Source organism: Gekko japonicus, unplaced genomic scaffold (assembly GCF_001447785.1).
Source record: "Gekko japonicus isolate JY-2015 unplaced genomic scaffold, Gekko_japonicus_V1.1 scaffold131, whole genome shotgun sequence".
Classification (NCBI taxonomy): Eukaryota; Metazoa; Chordata; class Lepidosauria; order Squamata; family Gekkonidae; genus Gekko; species Gekko japonicus.
In genome coordinates, this window is record NW_015167061.1 from 687,918 (window position 1) to 707,776 (window position 19,859).

Consider the following 19,859-nt stretch of genomic DNA (forward strand, 5'->3'; position numbering starts at 1 on the left):
TGAGAAGGGCTGTTGGGTTTCTGAGCATTCCCATTGCCTTAGGATGCTCATGGATGCTTTGGCAATTGCTCTTTAGGAGGAGGGAGGGAAGGAAGGACAGGGGGTCTCAGGCAATGCTCATGTCAGTCTGTTAGCTGCTTCTCAGTTTGGCTTTTGGGGGAAGCCTGGCCGAATGGTGTCCGTGTCTTTCTGGAGGCCTCTAGAGAATGAGGGTGATGCGCTGCTCAATCAAGTAAAGAAATGGACTCTTGAGGTCCCTTGCCAGGGAAAGCAGAGCTGAAAGATGCCCTCAACGGAATTCCATGTTGCAGCGCCGAGTGATGCTGAGAAGGCAGGGGGATGTTGCTACTAGCAGTGAATGGCGGGTATTGGGGCGGGTGGCAGTCCAGATGTGGTTCCCAGGTTGCATGTTGTGAAACAGTACCTGTGCTGGCAAGGAGCTGTCATTGCTCAGAGGCAAAAGACGGTCTCTGTGTACAGAAAACTCCAGGTTTGGTCCTCAGCATCTCTGGTTTAAAAAGGATTGTATTCTGTGGTGCAGGGGAAGTTCTTTCGTTGGCGGAGACCTTGGCAAGTCTCTGTCAGTACATGATCCTAGGCAGGTGGACTGACGGGTTGGCTCTGTACAGGGCACTTTTATCTGCTCAAATGTGTCTTGATGTATAAATGTATAAATAACAGGAGTATAAATAACAGGAGTGGAATATAGTGTTGAAGGATAAAAATCACATCGTTCTTTTTCTCTCTCTTTTCTCTTTCTGTCTCTCTGTCTCTCTGCAGTGAGTCTGAAATCCTGCACCATGACAAGCAGTATGAGCCATTTTATTCCTCTTTCGTTGCACTCTCGACGCACTACATCACCACAGTCTGTGGGCTGGGTGAGTGCTTGGTCTGAATTGGGTGGTCTCAAGGGGGGGGGCTCTCCTTCACCTGGTACCCAATGGCACGCACGTGTCACGGCTCTTTTTCTTCAGACCTGAACCAAGTTGGATTACAGATGAATAGGGGAGGGGAGGTGAACTCAAGGAGAAAGGTGTATTTCTAAGGAGAGGGCCTTTCCAGCTTAGGAGGGCAGCTGATACAAAGGGACTGAGGCGGGAAGGAATGGAGGATGTGCTAAAAGCGTGATGCTTTTTTTAAAAAAATGTCAGTGACGTGGCCTTTTTGACTTCCCAGTACCCAGAAACCAGCTGCAGTCGGTGGCAGCTGCCTGTAAAGTCCTGATTGAATTCTCTTTGCTGAGACTGGAGAACCCAGATGAAGCCTGTGCTGTGTCGCAGGTAAGAGGCAGGGACACGCCCGGTCCTGGGGATGGTGGGGTAGGTGGCTGAGGCTCAGGGGTCGAGGTCTCGCTTTGCACGGCACGCCAAGACCAGTCCTTGACATCTCCGGTTGGTAGACAGCCTCCTGTGAGGGTGTGTGCGGAATGGCTAGACGGGTGTGGCTGTACCACTCCACTCAGTGCCTGCCCCCCCCCCACCTCCTGTCTTCACCCACCGGCCTAGCTCTTGGGGTGGTGTGTCCAATTACTGCTTTCCTCTCTGCAGTGCTTTAAACCCAGCTGAGCAGGTGTCTCTTGGCACTGATCTTTTCTCTAGAAACACCTGATCCTGTTGATCAAGGGCCTCTGCACCGGCTGCAGCCGTCTGGACCGGACCGAAATAATCACGTTCACTGCTATGATGAAATCGGCCAAGCTGCCCCAAACAGTGAAGACCCTCTCCGATGGTAAGCATGTTGCCTTGCATGTGGCTGTTTCTCTCTTGCATACCATTGGACGGTGGCGTTGCCCTCTTTCTGACCCGCAGGATGACCGTTTGCCTTTTTCTTTTTTGCAGTGGAGGATCAGAAAGAGCTAGCTTCGCCAGTCAGTCCTGAACTGCGACAGAAGGAAGTGCAAATGAACTTCCTCAACCAGCTGACCTCGGTCTTCAATCCTAGAATGGCGCCATCGCCATCCTCGCCGCAGACCCAGGTAGCGCACGTTGGCCATTGCAGACAGCAATGCCTGATTAAATAGAATAGGTGGGAGAAAGCGTACCTTTTTTGTGCAGCCGGTGAGGTCGTGGTAGCCTTCGGGTGAGGACAGCGATGGTTCCATCGGAGCCGGCACCCTCCTCTTTTCCCTCCATCCTCGCTTCGGCCCTCTCCTCACCTGCCTGCAAGTCAGCGACACAGTCCAGAGCGGGGTAGAAAAGAAATTGTCTGACGCCATCTATATAATGTAGTCGATTTTTTTGGGTTTTGGTTTTAAATCATTTTAAGACGCTGAGCTGCAGACAGGAAGGTCTGTAGTTCGGCAGACCTGAGTGCTGCGTGACGGAGTGGTCTGTGGCCCCAGCTCCTTCCAATCTAGTAGTCCAAAAGCAAGAAATTGCAAGTAGATAAACAGGTACCACTTTGGTGGGAAGGTAACAGCGTTCCATGTGCTTCGGCATTTAGTCATGCCAGCCCCATGACCACGCAGAAGTCTTCGGACAGCACTGGCTCTTCGGCTTGCAAACAGAGACAAGCACTGCCCCTAGAGTCGGATTCGACTGGCTTTTGAGCAAGGGAAACCTTTACCTTTTTACCACCCCAGCACAAGGATCTTCACTGTGTAATTGAAGGTTAAACTGCAGTAGCCATTTTGTAGCTGTGCCAGAATTCCAAAGGTGCCTATAGACTCAAAAAGGTTAGGGACCCCGTTATGGGGTGTGCTGGGGTTTGCTCAAATGGCATCTGGTTTGTGGCCTAGTATCTGGCAGCCTTAGTGAGGTCACCTGTTCAAAACAGAACACGGGCCTCTTAGAGATGTAAAATTTCCAGAAATTGTGAAGCTCGGGAAAAAAACACAGTTTTTCAGGGGGAAAATGGAAATTTTCGGAAAAATTGGAAAAAAATGCTACATTAGCACTTCTTTTTTCTTTTCCAGATTGAAAGACATTCTGTTACTTGAGGAACATAAAATATGACTATAGACGTTTTTACTTGGCATGAAATTATCATAAGTAGCATATTAAATATATAGTGTATCCAAACAATTATTACAAACAGAATACCCACCCACATGCAAAAACAAAACTGAAACCTTTTTCTTTTCTTGTGACAATCGCACCTCCTAAAGGAAGAAATGCATCTTTTTTCTTGCATGGGAGAGTTCAGTTTGTAACGTAGGACTTGCTTGTCCTCAGTGCACAGAAATTAGAGCTATCTGACACCATACATATTTTAAAGAAATGATTTGGAAAACATTTGAACACCTTGTCTTAAAATATTTCATTCATCATGCTAAAATAAAACGTTCCATAATCATTTTTTTTTCTTTTTTCAATTTTTCCAATTTTTCGGAAAAAAAATTCCCCCAAAAAAAAAAAAACAAAAAACCCCCCCCCCCCCCCCCCCCCCCATTTCCCCATATTTTCCCTGGGCCTTCACACGGCCTCTGTCACTCGCCTGCTTAGCTGCAAGGCAATAATCATGCCCAGCTTTACAGAGCTGCTGAACGTGACGTAGTTCTGGCACTTTGGCAAAGTGCTGCCTGAAGGCCAAGGAGCTTTATCGTCATGGCTGTGTGATGTCCGTTTGCTCTTAGGGAGAAGGGGAAGGCAATGATCAGATATCCACGGACCAGGCCTCTGCCGCCCAAACCAGAAGCCTCTTCATTGCTCAGAACGTGTCCAGCCTCCAAGAGCTCGGTAGGAAGGAGCCGTTGTTTTGTTTATCGTCACTGGGAGCCACCTGAGGAGGGTGGTTGGATCAGTATTGGAGCTGCCCCTGAAAAAAGGACCAGAAGGCCGGTCCCGGGTCACGGTGGGAGAGTTGCTGAAACCCACCAGGGGGGGGGGGGGGGGCACGGGAGCTCTTCGCTTCCCAGATGTGGTGGTGAGATCGCGCCCGGAAAATCTGCCTATCTTCCGTCGCAGTAACGTGGCTACTGCTCCGTGTGACCGCAGCCCATGTACACCATTGTCAGTTTTGTGGTGGGGAAATGTTGGGACGTCAAGTGGATTCCTCATATCTGTTAGCGCTCATGTGGAAGGAGGAAAAAAAATCTGCACGACACGGGCCAACCATGGGGGTAATTCAGGGTTCAGCAGACCTGTTGGAAAATTTTAGGATTAAAAAAAGGGGTGAAAAAATCTCTCATAGTGAACAGTGATGTGTGCTGATGTCTCGTAATATCTAGAAATGGGCATGAGCTGGCTGACGAACTAAAGTTCATCACAAGTTTTGGGCAGTTTGTGGTTCACAAAGCAATTTTCCTGAACTGAAGAATCACCATGAACTTCCACAAATTTTGGTGCCGTTTGTGGCGGTTCATTAAGCGCAGAAGCAACCCCTGCTTTCTGCTCTTCACGGAAAACTGCTGAAAGCAGGGGTTTAAACTTTAAGTGGCTTATGAACCGACACAAACTGGGTTGGGTCGCAAACCAGCCTCCCGGTTTATACAGGTTCGGGTTTCGGTTCGTGACTCGACCATGAACTGAACCGCAAAAATGTGGTTTGTGCCCATCCCTAGTAATATCAGATGCTTTAAAAGGAGTTTGAAATGCTTTCAGATCCGGTTCCATAATAGTCTTTCCCTTCCCCCCCCCCCTTGCATCTGGCAGGTGGCTCTGAAAAGCTGCTACGGGTCTGCCTGAATCTCCCTTACTTCCTGCGCTACATCAACCGCTTCCAGGACGCCGTGTCCGCCAACTCCTTTTTCATCATGCCAGCCACGGTCGCAGATGCCACCGCAGTCCGCAACGGGTGAGAGAGTCTCTGCCCCTCCTTCCCAGTCTAGATCTTTTTCCCAGGCCTGCCAGGCGGTCTGAGCGGGGTGGTCCTTTGGGGTTTCAGGGTCGTGGTCTGTGGGAGGCCCGAGATCCAGTTCCTCAGAACTCCTACTAACGATTCTCTGGGAGCTGGTGTTGGGAAACAGAGATGTGAAGGCCCGTGGGGAAAAAGTGTAAAAAACTGGAAGAAAACCGTTTTCTCCCTTGAGATCATTTTGCGGTTCTGTTGGTATTACTATTGCTGTTATTATCTATCAATATTGCTAGTAAAGAAATAGCGTTCAAAATGAAATCTAGGGGAGTTTGGGGGAGAAAAGCTATTATGATTTTTTTTTCCTTTCGTAGTGAACGAAATACATTTTCTTCCCAAAATGTGCAGTATTTTCTTTAGAACTTTTACGTGCCACCATTCCAGAGATCTGTTCAGGGCCCCACAAGTAAAACAGCACGGTAGAATCTTAGAACCGCAGCGCACAATCAAAGCAGGGCACGAAAGCAACATAGAACTATGTTTAGCAGCAGAAAATGATAGCAAGCAGTCCTCAGGGCAGAAGTGGCTTTAAAAGATGCAAGCCTTCCGTTAAAAACCTGGGTGTTTGGGCCGTTAAAAACCTGGGTGTTTGGGCTTAAGGGAGAATTTGGCAGGCACCAGGCAAGCCTCAGTGGAGCAGGTTATCGGTACCAGTGGCATACGGCAGCTTTGCATCTCCAGATCTGCTAACGGAGACGGCTGTGGCTCAGTGGAAGAGCACCCTTCCCTGCCCGAGTCCTTGGGGAGCTGCTGCCCCTCAGAGTAGGCAATACTGAGCTCGATTGATCAGGTCTTGCTTCGTGTGTTTGTCTCTTTTTTAAAAAGTGCTTTTGTGGTAACAGCTGAACTAGCAGTGACCTTCTCTTTCCGGTCACGGTCCTTGCAGGTTCCATTCACTGGTGATCGACGTGACCATGGCCCTGGACACTCTCTCCCTCCCTGTTCTGGAGCCCCTCACGCCCACAAGGCTGCAGGACGTCACCGTGCTGGCACTCAGTTGCCTCTACGCAGGTGAAGGCTTGATTTCCTGCTGCCGCTTTTGGTGACATCTCAGGGCACACTGGCAAGGCAGTGGCCCGTTTCTTAAAAGGAGAGAGGGCAGCATTTTTGCATTGATCCGGACACGCAGTCTCGCCCTCCTGCGGTGTAGTGTTTCTGGAGAACCGGGTTTGGTTCCCCATTCCTCCTCCCCCTTGCAGCCAGCTGGGTGACCTTGGGCCAGCCACAGTTCTCTCAGAACTCTCTCAGCCCCACCTAGCTCACAAGCAGTGTTCCCTCTAAGCTGAGTGAGTGTGAGCTAGCTCACAGTTTTTTAGCCTCTGGCTCACACGTTTTTGCCTTAGCTCAGGAAGGAGGGTCTCCAGAGCAGACTAATTTATGCAGCAGCCAAATCACCTGCTCACAACTTTAATGCCAGTCGTTCGCAAAGTTGAATTTTTGCTCACAGGACTCCACAGTTTAGAGGGAATACTGCTCACAAGGTGCCTGTTATGGGGAGAGGAAGGGAAGGAGGTTGGAAGCCGCTTAGGGTAGAGAAAAGAGGGGCATAAAAACCAGCTCTTCTTTTCTCCTGACCCACTGAAGAGTGTCATTTTCTCTCCTTGTAGCAACTCCCTGGCATGCTGTTTTTACAACTGCAGATACACAAGCTGGGGGGTGGGGTGGAGGGGAATGACATCACAGGCATGTAATGTATAGAAGGTCCCAAGCTCAGTTCTTGACACCTTCAGTTAAAGCGTTCCAGACAGCAAATTATAAGAAAGATAACTGAGACCCACAAGAGCCACTTACAGTGAGAGCTGATTCAGGTGGGGGTAGCCGTGTTGGTCTGAAGCAATAGAATAAAGTTTGAGAGTCCAGTCAGGCACCTTGAAGACCAACAGAGTTTAATTCTGGGTGGAAGCTCTCGCGTGCATGCACACTTGTTCCGATACTTAATGATGCTTAAGCAGATGGGGGCCGGTGGTGTGACCTGGTGGTGATAGGGAGGTGTGATGCTGCCTTATGCTGATATGCCAGAAGAGCCCCGACCTGACTCTGGGATCCTCTCCTGTCCCCCCCCCCCCCCCTGAGCGTGGCAACCTGCATGGCCATCCTTCACGTGGGCAGCACCCAGCAAGTCCGCACGGGATCCACAAGTTCTAAAGAAGAAGACTATGAAAACGACGCAGCCACGATTGTGCAGAAATGTGTAAGCTGGCTGTCGGGGTGGGGTGGGAGGGAGGGAGACCTTTCTGGCACGAGTAGCTTTGTAGCATCCAAAGAGGGAAGGTGTGGGGGACAATTGCTTCCCCGGGCTCGTAAGCGACAGCCGCTGCCTGTCAGTTCCATCAGCTCCTCTCTCTGTTTGGCCGCAGCTCGAAATCTACGATATGATCGGCCAAGCCATCAGCAACTCCCGCCGTGCGGGTGGGGAGGTAAGAATCCGCACTCCCCGAAAGTTTCCGTCAGCGGTGACTTCACCGTCTGGGCAGCTGGCGTTAACGCTGCTTTTGATCTCGTTTCCGGAACGGTAGCACTACCAGAACTTCCAGCTGGGCCCTGGGGCCTGATGAGCAGCCTGTTCCTCATCCTGAACCTCAGCCCCACAGCTCTAGCAGACAAGGGGAAGGAGAAGGACCCCTTGGCTGCACTCCGGGTCCGCGATATCATCGCTCGGTCGAAAGAAGGTGTGGGCTCTCCCAAGCTGGGCCCCGGGAAAGGGTAAGATGGTGCCGGCACTGCTGCTTTCCTCCTTTCCCCACTTGGGTCATCCACAAGCTCTGGCACAGCTGTTCCTGAAAGAGCAGTTTGTGTCAGAGTTCTCTCAGCCCCACCCACCTCCCAGGGTGTCTGTGGTGGGGAGGGGTGGGGAGGGGAAGGGAAAGGAGTTTGTAAGCTGCTCAGAGACTCCAAGTGAAGGGTGGAGTATAAATCCAGTCTCTTCTTCTTCTTCTTAACCACTGCTCCAGACTGGCACTGGTTAACATCTCAGCTGTGTTCAGGTGAGATGCTTGGATGACGCATCTGCAGTTTTCAAATGCTGCTTTCTCCTCCCCCTCCTACAGGCACCAAGGATTTGGAGTCTTATCCGTGGTGCTGGCAAATCACGCCATTAAGCTGCTGACCTCCCTCTTCCAAGACCTGCAAGTAGAAGCGCTTCACAAGGTGAGACCCCTGGGATGTGGGTGTGCTCGTTTTTTAAAATAGATAAAGCAATATATCAGATTTTTAAAAAATGCCTCGCAGCACTGCAAAGCTCCCTGAGTCGTGGGGTTTTGCTTTTTAAAAAAAATGCTGTACTTTCTCCAGGGGTGGGAGACGGATGGCCCTCCGGCAGTGCTGAACATCATGGCCCAGAGCACGTCGATCCAGCGGATCCAGCGACTGATCGACTCGGTGCCTCTCACCAATCTGTTGCTGACCCTGCTTTCCACATCTTACCGAAAGGTACGTGGTGGCCCACCTATAGCAGCAGCCTGTCTTTGGACAGGGGAGCAGACATGTTGGTGAAGGAGAACAGATCGGACCAGGAAGGCTTTGATCTTTGGGTGCGGGTGGAAGGGAGGGGTGGGCACGCAAGTTCAGAGGTGAATCAAAGCCCCGTGGCTCATCACTTTGGCATAGTGGTTAGGAGCTTGGACTCTAATCTCAGAGAACTGGGTTTGATTCCCCACTCCCCCCCACACACATGCAGCTGCTGGAGTGGCCTTGGGTCAGTCACAAGTTCTTTTAGAGCTGTTCTCTTGAGCAGTCCTCAAAAGAGCTCTCTCAGCCTCGCCCACCTCACAGGCAGTGTTCCCTCTAAGCTGAGTTAGTGTGAGCTAGCTCACACATTTTTGTCTCAGCTCAGGAAGGATGGCCTCAGAGCAAACTAATTTATGCAGCAGCCAAATCGCTCACTCACAACTTTAATGCCAGTAGCTCAGAAAGCAGAATTTTTGCTCACAAGACTCCACAGCTTAGAGGGAACATTGCTCACAGGGTGTTTGTTGTGGGGAGGGGAAGGGAAAGGCGATGGTAAACCACTTTGAGATTCCTTTGGGTAGTGATGGTAGTGTCTTTTATTCTTCACAAATGGACTTTGGCTTGTGCCCAATGTCTTAAATAGAGGCCTTAGGTGGGTGCGGCCCTGTTCTTACAATGGTGGTTAATCCTGTGTCTGGACTGTGTCCCTTCAAACTGCAAAAGGGACTCGATCTGTGTTTTTTTTTAAAAAAAAAAACCTCTTCAACCCATGGGAAATTTGTGTGGCAGAGCACCCAAGGGATGCTTTCCCTTTTAGGAGCATTCCATCACATGAGCCCCCGTCTGCCTTTGAAATGCCCCAGCCCAGAAAGGTGTCCCCCCCCCCCAAAGGCCTGGCCCAGTAACCCCTCCTTGCTTCCGCTCATTGTGTGGAGAGACGGTGTGAATGGTTCCCCCTGCCCCTAGGCCTGTGTGTTGCAGCGGCAGCGGAAAGGCTCCATGAGCAGTGACGTGAGCGCCTCCACGGATTCCAACACTTACTACGAGGATGACTTCAGCAGCACTGAAGACAGCAGCCAGGGTAGGCACGGCTAGGTCTGAAGTCCCGGGCAGGGTTCTGGATAACTGGGCAGGCATGTGTGTAAGAAGCCTTAGGCGCCGAGTTGGCTTTCCTGTATCAGATCCAGAAGAGGTCAGTGAAGAGGGTGAGGGTTCTGGAGGCCAAGTCCTATAAGGAAAGGTTGAAGGAGCTCAGTGTGTTTAGCCTGGAGAGGAGACGAGAGGGGATACGAGAGTCATCTTCAAGTATTTGGAGGGCTGTCCTATAGAGGATAGACCGTAGTTGATTTCTGTTGTCCCAGAAGGTTGGACCAGAACCATTGAATTGAAATGAAATCAAAAGTGTTTTTGGCTCAACATCAGGAAGAACTTCCTCAGTTTGGTGTGGTTAAGAGCGGGGGACTCTAATCTGGAGAGCCAGCTTGGATTCCCCACTCCCCCCCATGAGGCCAGCTGGCTGACCTTGGGTCAGTCACAGTTCTCTCAGAGCTCTCTCAGCCCCACCTTCCTCACAGGGTGTCTGTTGTGGGGAGAGGAGGGGAAAGGGATTGTAAGCCGCTCCGAGACTCCTTCGGGTAGTGAAATGCAGGATATAAAAATGAACTTTTCTTCTTCTTCCTTGGGAGGTGGTGGGCTCTCCTTCTTTATTTTTATGCAGAGGCCAGTTGGCCATCTGACAGCTTTGCTAATTCTGTGAATTTAGGCAGATCACAAGAGGGAGGGGAGGAAGGGATGAACCAGTACATGTAGCCGAGGGGAATGCTGATCACCACTTTGGGGTCAGGAAGGAATTTTCCTCCAGGCCAGTGTTGGCCCAGGGATTCTGGAGGTTTTTCGCCTTCCTCTGGGCATAGAGCAGGGGTCACTGGGAGTGGGTGGGAGTTAGTTTTAATTTCCTGTGTTGTGCAGGGGATTGATGACCCTTGAGGTCCTTTCTGTGTTTCTGTGTTTCAAGTCGCCAGCAACTGCTCTGTTACACTTCTGTCTCTGTCTGTGACAATAGGATTTGGGGGGGGGGGAGTAGAAAATTGGATCCCAGAGGGTGTTGACTTCCAGTTTGGTGTTGTGGTGAAGTGCGCGGACTCTAATCTGGGAGAACCGGATTTGATTCCCCACTCCTCCACTCGCACCTGCTGGATGCCCTTGGGCAAGCTGTAGTTCTGATAAGAGCTGTTCTTGAAAAAAGAGCAGTTTCTGTCAAGAGCTCTCTCAGCCCCACCTACCTCCCAGGGTGTCTGTTGTGGGGAGGGGAAGGGAAAGGAGTTTGTAAGCCACTCTGAGACACCTTTGGGTAGTGAAGGGCAGGGTACAAATCCAATCTCTTCTTCTTCTTCTTTTCTCCCCCCTCCCCCGCACTATTTTAGATGACGACAGTGAGCCGATCCTAGGCCAGTGGTTTGAAGAGACCATCTCACCGAGTAAAGAGAAAGTGGCCCCCCCTCCGCCTCCACCACCCCCTCCCCTGGAAAGTTCTCCCCGTGTGAAAAGCCCCAATAAGCAGGCCGCTGGTGAGAATGGGAACATCCTGGCCAGCCGCAAGGACCCTGAATTGGTGAGGAGCATGCTCTTGGGAGCAGAATGTTTTACGTGAATGTGGGTCCTTAGATCTGAAGTGCACAAGGTGAATTTGGGGTGGGGAGTGGGTTTGGGGGTGCACAGGTGAGAGGGGTGGGGTTGGGGACAACTGTTTGTCGAGGAAGAGCTCCTAATAGTGGGTCTCTGCGGGTGTTCTTCTGTTCCTCTTTGTTCCTTATGCCTCGTTCCTTTGCCTTGCCTTTCCGCCTCACTGTAGTTCTTAAGCCTGGCGTCCAACATCCTCAACTTCATCACTTCCTCCATGCTGGACTCCAGGAACAATTTCATCCGCAACTACCTGAGCGTCTCTCTCACAGAGCAGCACATGGCCACGCTGGCCAGCATAATCAAAGAAGTGGACAAGGACGGGCTGAAAGGTCAGGGAACCAAAAAACACCACCCTGCTGTGTTCCAGGGCAAGGCAAGCGCAGAAACCTTAGGTTAAGAGGCCTTCAGGTTGATGGAGTTTGCTGAAAGCAGTGGATACAGGAAAGGACCCCAGGGCAGCAGTCCCAGGTTCAGTCCCCAGCATCTTTAGGGAAAGGAATCTCTTGTAGCAATCGCTGGGAAAGACCCTGTGCCTTTGTAGAGAGAGTCCTGGAGTACGGCTCTATGGCACACGACTGCCAGTGAAGACAGCAACCCCGTTTCCCTCTTCCTCTGTAGTCCAGGTTGCAGCCTATCTGCTTTTGTATGTGCATCAGTCCTCCACATGCCCGACGAAGAGTTCTGGCGAACTCAAAAACTTGCACAGTCTTTGTCAGTTTGGTTGGTTATAATAAAAGGTATGACGTTGATTTTATTCTCCAAGAGCCAGAGCGGCTAGGCAGGCCGTTGCTGAAAACGGCAGCCCTGCGTCGTCTCTCTCTTCTAGAAGGGGCTGCTGCTGCCTCAAGCCAGAGTCCCACTGTCTGTCTCGGCATCTCTCTCTGGCCCGTAGGGGGCAGGCACAAGCGCAGGGATAGCAAACAAGCCGCATCCTCCGGCGCTTCCTAGATCGAGGGTCCGCTTTTGGGTGCTGGAGTCCTTTAGCCCTGTGGCATGGTCTTGTGTGACCCCCAAGAGCTAAATCTTCTTACTGTCCTCTGGGTTGCAGGTACTGCAGAGGAGGAGGAGTTTGCTGCTGCCCTCTACCACTTCAACCACTCCCTCGTGACTTCTGACCTCCAGTCACCGACTTTGCAGGTGAGTCTGCAAGAAAAGGAGAGAGATCTTGAGACAGGTGCCAGTAAGTCACAGGAGCACCTTGGAGACATTTGGGCACCAGCACCGGAAGGCCTTCTAAACAGATTCCTCCTTGTGTAATCTGTGAGGTCTCACCGAAGCGGGGGCCTTTCTTGTTACCCTTTGGAACGCTGTCTAACAGAGTAGCCCGTGGAATGGGTCTCAGTGTCGCAGTGGTGATGTAAGAGCCCTGCAGGTGGGAATGGCCTGGGCTGAGGAGGAAAGTTGCCGCACAGGCTTGTCCCTGGAGGAAGGGGTCCTGGTACTGGTGTGCCTTCACAGAGAAGAATAACAGGTCGCCTGCTTGTAACTCGTGTTATTCAGGTGGTTGTCTGTGCGCTCACTCAACCCACCTCCATTCCCTGCACTAAACGAGTTCGTATCCTGCTGTGTTGGTCTTGGGAAGAACTGGGAGTGGCTCTGTCTCCTGGGCACGCACACCGGCAGCCTGCCCCTTGGCGAGACTAAAGCCAGGGCCATGTGGAGCCGCTTGCCGGAATTGGCCTTAGCTTAACCTCGCAAGGTTCCTAAGCGTGGCTCTGTGCAGGAGTGCCTTTTGGCCTGGGTTTGCAGGTGGCCTCTCAAACACACAAGTGACTGGGAAGCGGCCAGTTTTTCGACTCAGATCTGGATTCGCTCTCTCCCGATAGATGCAGATCCAAACTCACCTGTGCCGTGTCCTCATGACAGCAAGGACCTTTCTTCCTGCTAACAGTTCCCTGATGGAGAAATGTCCTCTTGGGTGGCTTGCCCTCACCAGCGTGCTCCTATCTCTCTCTCTCTCTCTCGCCAGAACACGCGGATGCAGCAGCTGGGCGTGGCCCCGTTCTCCGAAGGGCCCTGGCCCCTCTACATCCACCCCCAGAGCTTGTCTGTGCTCTCTCGCCTCCTCCTCATCTGGCAGCACAAAGCCAGTGCCCAGGGAGACCCCGACGTGCCGGAATGCCTCAAAGTTTGGGAGAGGTAAGAGGGTGGCTGGCGGCCTCGCGTCAATGACAGTTCCCGGGTGGGGTGGGTTCTCTCCCCCTGGTAGGCTCATGAGCGTGTCTTGGATCGAGTGTCTCGAGAGACAGGTAATCCAGATTAACTCTGGCATCTAGGCAGCATCTCAAGCGCCAATTTCAGTATTCCTCTCCCCCCTCTGGGATTCCTGGGTGCTGCCATCCAGAGGGTAGGACCTGCACTGCTGGGTCTGATAAAGGCCCGCTTAGTTCAGCCTTCTTTGAGATCTGGCAGGCAGTTTACTAGTCTGCCGGTCTGTCATAGGCCTCAGAGAAGGCAGTATTCGGTAACGTGTCGGCTCTCCCAAAAAGGAAGGAGATTTTCATACAGTTGGCTGTTAGTCCAACAGATTTTAGCTTCCTAAAAATGGCCTGCTTTTGCTTCGTCCCTCCCTTGCCTTTCCGGCAGGTTCATTGGGACCCTGAAGCAAAACGCCATGCAAGGGACTCTCCCCGGCGACACGGAAGACCTGAACGTGGAGCACCTCCAGTTGCTCTTGCTGATCTTCCACAACTTCTCCGAGAAGGGTCGGCGGTCCGTCTTGACCCTCTGCATCCAGACCATCCTGGAGCTGACAGCCAACCTGGATTCTCAGCTGCGCTGTGTGCCTCTCCTCCTGGCTCGCCTTCTCTTGGTGTTCGATTACTTGCTTCACCAGTATTCCAAGGTCCCCGTGTATTTGTTCGAACAGGTACGGCTCGCAGGGGTGGATGCGTGTGTGTTCATCCAGTGTCAAAATAGATGACGGAATGCACGTTTGTGTATATACTTTCCTTGGAGAAATCAGGGTTGCCACTTTCGGGAAAGTCAGGGAAATTGGTCTGAAGTCAGGGAAAATCAGGGAAATTGCGATTAAAATATATTCAAGCAGTGGATTTTTTACCTGCTGCTGCAAAAGCCTGATCTGTTCAACTGGAATAGAGAAGTAGCAGAATACAAGTAGAACTTAATGATGCCCTTTCCCAACCATTTTAGATAGAACGTTTATATAATTTTTAGTGTACCTTTAAAACAATAACAAAAATGTTATCTCATTTGTTAGTATTCAGAGTTTACTTGGATTGAAGTTTGTATCTTGGTGTAATTTTTGGTGCAATTGCAAAAGAGATGTTGGTGCACTTAATGAAAGAAGTAGATATTTAATCTCTTTGGCAAATATTTTTGCAGTTGAGACTTGTGTAGTTGTAGAGTGGGACCTTCCCTTGCATTAATGCAATACGACCAGTGTCCCCTCTAAGCTGAGTTAGTGTGAGCTAGCTCACAGTTTTTTAGCCTCCGGCTCACACATTCTTGTCTTAGCTCAGGAAGAAGGGCTCCAGAGCAAACTAATCTATGCAGTAGCGAAACCACTCGCTCACGACTTTCATGCCAGTAGCTCACAAAGTAGAATTTTTGCTCACAGGACTCCACAGCTTAGAGGGAGCATTGAGCTATTCATTTTTTAACTTCTGGTTATATTTGAATGGTGGTCAGGGAAACTGACAAATGTTGGTCAGGGAAAGTCAGGGAAATGAAAAATAAAATTTTAGTGGCAACCCTGAGCTTGTAGGCAAGGTTCAGCATACTCAAGGCATGAATCTAAGACCCCTTTTAGACCCCTCCGGCAGAACAGAAGTTTAAGAGTGAACGAACTTCCACTTAATCGTGACTTTATTTCAGGAGTCTTCTTCCTGCTCCTTGCATTCAGGCTGGGTGCTCCTGCGCGCCCACTCCCAGGGGCCAGGCTCTCACTGAAGTAGTTAACCTTAGCCTGCCTCGAACCATTTCAGATTGCAGGTGGGGCTGGCAGAGTTGGATCCTTCTCTGTGCAAATAAAATCCCCGCAGGTAGAAAAATCAGCATCTTGGGGTCAGGGGGTGTCAGCTCTAGGTCAGGGGTGTCAAACATTCGGCCCAGGGGCCAAAACTGGTTTGTCCAGCCCATGAGCAATTGGTGTGAGGGAGGGAAGGCAGGAAGCTGCTGGGGGGACTGAATGGCTGCATGCGATGAGGTGTGTGTGATTAAAACTGTCAAGAAATAGAAAGAAAATGGCTAGGTAATGGGGCTAAAAGGCTGCAGTAAAATAGGGGGGAATGGCAGTGAAGGCAGAGAAAGAGAAGGCATGGTGTTTCTTGGTGTAGTGGTTAAGTGCGCAGACTCTAATTTGGGAGAACCGGGTTTGATTCCCTACTCCTCCACATGCAGCTGTTGGTTGTCCTTTATAATGTTTATATCTCCGCTACCTGGCATTACATTTTATGACACACATGGCCCAGCCCGACAAGGTCTCATTTACGTCAGATCCGGCTCTCGTAACAAATGAGTTCGACACCCCTGCTCTAGAGTGTTCCTCCCTGACACACCACATGCAAGAATTTGCGGGGGCTTCTAGAAAAGGGATCCCTCACCTGCAGTGGTACAGTCTTGATCCTGGTGGGCCTCATTGGTGGTCTCTAAGACCTGCTAGGCAAGAACTCGGAAGGAAGACTCGGTCCGGGTCTGGACTAAGAGGAACCTCAGAAGCAGCCGTGCTGGGTCAGACTAGCATTCCATCTAGCCCAGCTCCCTTTTTCATGCCGGTGCCCCTGAAAGACCTACAATAATAATAATAATAATATCTTTCGATTTATTAATCGCTCAATCCTACAAGCTGGCCACAGTGGCCAAAAGCGCCCCCTCTTGTTGCCTACTCAGCATAGACTCTCTCCGAACATAGCAGTGTGCCTAGTAGTGGTTGGTGGACCTTGTCCTCCATGAAACTTGTCTCATATGAGAACATTTCCTCTGCTGGGGAAGGCTGCGGGTTTTCGAATCTGGTCTGCTGGGCCGGCTTCATTTGCAAGCTTTTAAGGGTGGGCTGAACTGTGCTCCACTGAGTGTCCCGGAGAGTAGGATTTGAAAAGCTGCTTTCAGTTTGGTGTCGTGGTGAAGTGCGCGGACTCTAATCTGAGAGAACCGGGTTTGATTCCCCACTCCTCCACTTGCACCTGGCTGGATGACCTTGGGCAAGCCGTAGTTCTGTCAGAGCTGTTCTCTCAGGAGCAGTTCTGGAAAGAGCTCTCTCAGCCCCACCGACCTCACAAGGGTGTCTGTTTTGGGCAGGGGAAGGAGATTGTGAGCCGCTCGGAGACTTCGAGTGAAGGGCGGGGCATAAATCCAATCACTTCTTCTTCTTAGGTATATGTCATCGGCATTCAGCCTGCAGAAATTCCTGGGTGTTCTGTCGATAACTGACTACCCTGGACTCAGTAATATATGTACCAGCATCCTCCTGGATGCCAAGTACTTTGCTCCCCCCGCCCCTGCCCCCGGTGGAGGTTCCACGCCCACGAGATGAGATTCTTGTTTGGCTTTAGCAGCTGGGTAGGAGGGAGAGCTCCTCAGCCAGTGCATCTTTCCTCATCTCAGTGGGCAAAGATGGTCCCTTCCCAATTACTCTCATCTCATTGCACAAGGAACATAAGAACATAAGAGACGCCAATGTTGTTGGATCAGGCCAAAGGCCCATCCAGTCCAACACTCTGTGTCACACAGTGGCCAGAAATAACAGTGCCATCAGGAGGTCCACCAGTGGGGCCAGGACATTAGAAGCCCTCCCACTGTTGACCCCCCCAAGCACCCAGAATACAGAGCATCACTTGCCCCAGACTGAGAGCTCCTATCTATACCTTGTGGCTAACAACCACTGACGGACCTCTGCTCCATATGCTTATCTAATTCCCTTTTGAAGCCGTCCGTGCTTGTAGCCGCCTGCACAAGGCATGTCCTGCACAGGATCCGGCCTCCAGTGTTCACCCTGTCTTCTCTGCTTGCCACTTAGGTGCAGTACAACCTTCTGACGCCGCCCATCGTTTGGGTGAATGGCTCCTCAGACGGGAGTAGGCGGACCTCTTCTCCTCTCTATCATGGATTCAAGGAAGTGGAAGAAAACTGGACCAAGCACTGCTCCTTGGGTGCGAGAGGGATTTGGGGAGCTGCCAGGGGAGGCAGGGCTGGGCGGTGGAGTCTGCAGGAAGGAAGAGAATCTGCCCAAGATCCTGTTGCCTTTCTGTAGGGCCAAGATGGATCTTCAAAACACAGGGTGGGGGGGAAAGGACTGTTGCTTTATAGGTCATCCCACTGAATCAACGTGTATCAGTAAAAATACAAGTTAATACAGTAATAATGTTAATTTTAAAAGACTGATGTTGTAGAGAAGGCTATTGTGTAGAAGAAGGTTTTATACCCCACTTTTCTCTACCTTAAGGAGCCTCAAAGCAATTTACAATCGCCTTCCTTTCCTCTTCCCACAACAGGCACCTTGTGAGCTAGGCAGGGCTGAGAGAGTTCTGAGAGAACTGTGACTGGCTCAAGGTCACCCAGCAGGCTCCTTGTGGAAGAGGAGTGGGGAAATCAAACCCGGCTCTCCAGATGAGAGTCCGTTGGCCTTAACCACTGCACCACGCTGGCTCTGACGAAGGGAGCTTTGCCTCCCAAAAGCCTATATCCCAAAAATCTTGTTAGTTTCTAAGGTGCAGTCTAGCTGTTGAATAGAGAAATGATAACTTCGCATAGGAAATGAAAGGAAAATTGATTTTTTTAAATTAGCTACAGAAAGTTAAAGTTCTTTTATCCCCCCCCCCCCCATTAAAAGTTATGTTGGGAAGATGCCAGGTGGTCCAGCCCCCCTCAGACATCACAGTGTAGGGGATGATAGTACCGGCTGACCTTACAGGATTAGTGAGAGAAGGCATCTGACACTTACTATATGAGGCCAGTACTGTATTCTTACATCTTGTCTTCCACACAGCTGTGCAAGGAGTTAGCTGTTCCCTGCAGGGATAACCTGCGTGCTGCCACTTCTTTCTTTCTTTCTTTCTTTTTTAAGTGGGGAGGAGCCTCCACACTGGCCTGACTTCAGCCTTGTATGGGCTGACCTTTATTTGTTCAATTAATCCTGGTGGTCCCCCCAAGGGAGGGAGTCACGTTTTAAAAAAAAAAAAATCCGGTGTTCTGTGCAAGGACGCCCTTAATCAGCAGGCCTGTTGGTCAGCCTTCTGCCCCTCCCCTCAACCCACCCCCTCGCAGTGCAGGAGAGCAGGACCCAAGTGTTATCGCTTGGTTTTGTAATATATTAATTTCCCCCCTCGCCTTTGCACCTTCAGGATGTGATGCGTCCTTTTGTGTGGTGATGTGTGCAAACACCCAGCTCATGGGTTGACATCCCGTATCAGTTTTTTAGAAGATGAAAGTTTAGCTGAGATCGGATGGTATCGTCGTGCTCCCTCCAGCCCCGTGACTCCCTCTTTCTCTCTCTCTCTCTCCTCCCCTCAGATGTTGTTCCCCAGCCCAGGTTCTACTGCATTCTCTCACCGGAAGCATCTGAAGATGACCTGAACCGCCTGGACAGCACGGTACCCAAAGCCACTCCCTTCCCCCTGACTTTATCTAGGTCTCGTGCTGGGTGACTGCACGAGAGAAGGAAGGTTTTTGTTAAGTGACCAGCGAAGGCATTTCGGTCTGGGGGAGGGTGACGTCCATGCTGTGTGCTTCTGGACGGCATCTGCCTTTCTTGGTCATATCAGAGGGACCCTGCAGTTAGCCCGCTGACCACATGTGGTACATGGTGGTTCATTCTACCCACGGACCATGCAGACGGGCCAGAGGTCAGTCTCAGGGTCTCTAATTAAAGGATCTCAGATCCCAGAGACCCTCAGCCAGTGGTCTGACTCTACGTGAGGAAGCCTCCCAGTGTTCTGGTGAACCTAATTCTGCAAGTGTTGATTTAAGGTTCAGGCCAGGAGGGGTGAGCAGAGCAAGCTGCAACGGAGCCACTTGGAATTGTTCTGCTTCCCTTGCAGGTGTGTGAGGTTCTCTTCTGCAAGGCAATGAAATACGACCACTTGTATGCAGCCCTGACCTCACTGCTGGCCGCCGGGTCTCAGTTTGACACCCTCCGCAGGAAGGAGAGCAAGAATGTTACTGCCCTGGTAAGGAAGTGGTCTCCTGGGACGGCACGGAAACCCCAAAGTTGGCTCTTCTCATGGCACGAAGGCATGGGTCTTTTTTGGCAAGGGTGCCCCTCTGTACAGCTCTAAGACAGATGCCCCTCTGCGGTGCTCCCTCTCAGCTGTGGAGTCTTGTGAGCAAAAACTTTACTTTGTGAGCTGCTGGCATTCAAGTTGTGAGCAAGCGATTTGGCTACTGCATAAATGAGTTTGCTCTGGAGCCCTCCATCCTGAGCGAAGACAAAAATGTGTGAGCCAGAGGCTAAAAAACTGTGAGCTAGCTCACACTGACTCAGCTTAGAGGGAACACTGCTTGTGGGGGTGAAGAGGTTTCCTTCCACTTCTTTCTGTTGGCTGAAGGTGAATTTTGGCCACACGTCTCCTTTAGGTCCAGCTTACAGCCTTTGCTGGAATCAAGGCGCTGCTCCAGCGCGTCACTCACGGCGGGGGCTTTGAGCCCGTTGCTCCTTCTTGGCTGACTCTTGCACCCTCTTTGGCTGTTTCCCCTTTGTCCAGGAGGCCTGTGCACTCCAGTACTATTTTTTGATCCTCTGGCGGATCCTGGGGATCTTGCCTCCTTCCAAGAACTACATGAACCAGCTGGCCATGAACAGCCCCGAGATGAGCGAATGTGACATCCTCCACACGCTGCGCTGGTCCTCTCGCCTGTGCATCAGCTCCTACGTCAGCTGGATAAAGGTATGTGGTCGGTGTGGCTTTGGAGAGAGAGCCCTCGTTCCCAAGATGTGGTTTGTTCTCAAGAGAGCAGGGCATTCTTCTCAACCAATGAGAAGA

General features: G+C 51.1%; 1 protein-coding gene across 1 annotated transcript in view; it reads left to right on the top strand.

Moving 5' to 3' along the window:
- Positions 1-19,859, top strand: part of UBR4 (ubiquitin protein ligase E3 component n-recognin 4) — a 136,680-nt gene that overhangs the window by 6,245 nt on the left and 110,576 nt on the right. The window contains 23 exon segments of the mRNA XM_015412557.1: positions 781-878; positions 1,177-1,280; positions 1,599-1,728; positions 1,839-1,975; positions 3,575-3,677; positions 4,593-4,734; positions 5,678-5,805; positions 6,861-6,982; positions 7,149-7,208; positions 7,308-7,323; positions 7,326-7,494; positions 7,839-7,938; positions 8,083-8,220; positions 9,205-9,319; positions 10,662-10,849; positions 11,090-11,249; positions 11,969-12,057; positions 12,890-13,059; positions 13,507-13,789; positions 16,898-17,030; positions 18,391-18,470; positions 18,918-19,046; positions 19,581-19,763. Of these exon segments, the coding sequence (XP_015268043.1) occupies positions 781-878; positions 1,177-1,280; positions 1,599-1,728; positions 1,839-1,975; positions 3,575-3,677; positions 4,593-4,734; positions 5,678-5,805; positions 6,861-6,982; positions 7,149-7,208; positions 7,308-7,323; positions 7,326-7,494; positions 7,839-7,938; positions 8,083-8,220; positions 9,205-9,319; positions 10,662-10,849; positions 11,090-11,249; positions 11,969-12,057; positions 12,890-13,059; positions 13,507-13,789; positions 16,898-17,030; positions 18,391-18,470; positions 18,918-19,046; positions 19,581-19,763 (2,977 nt within the window).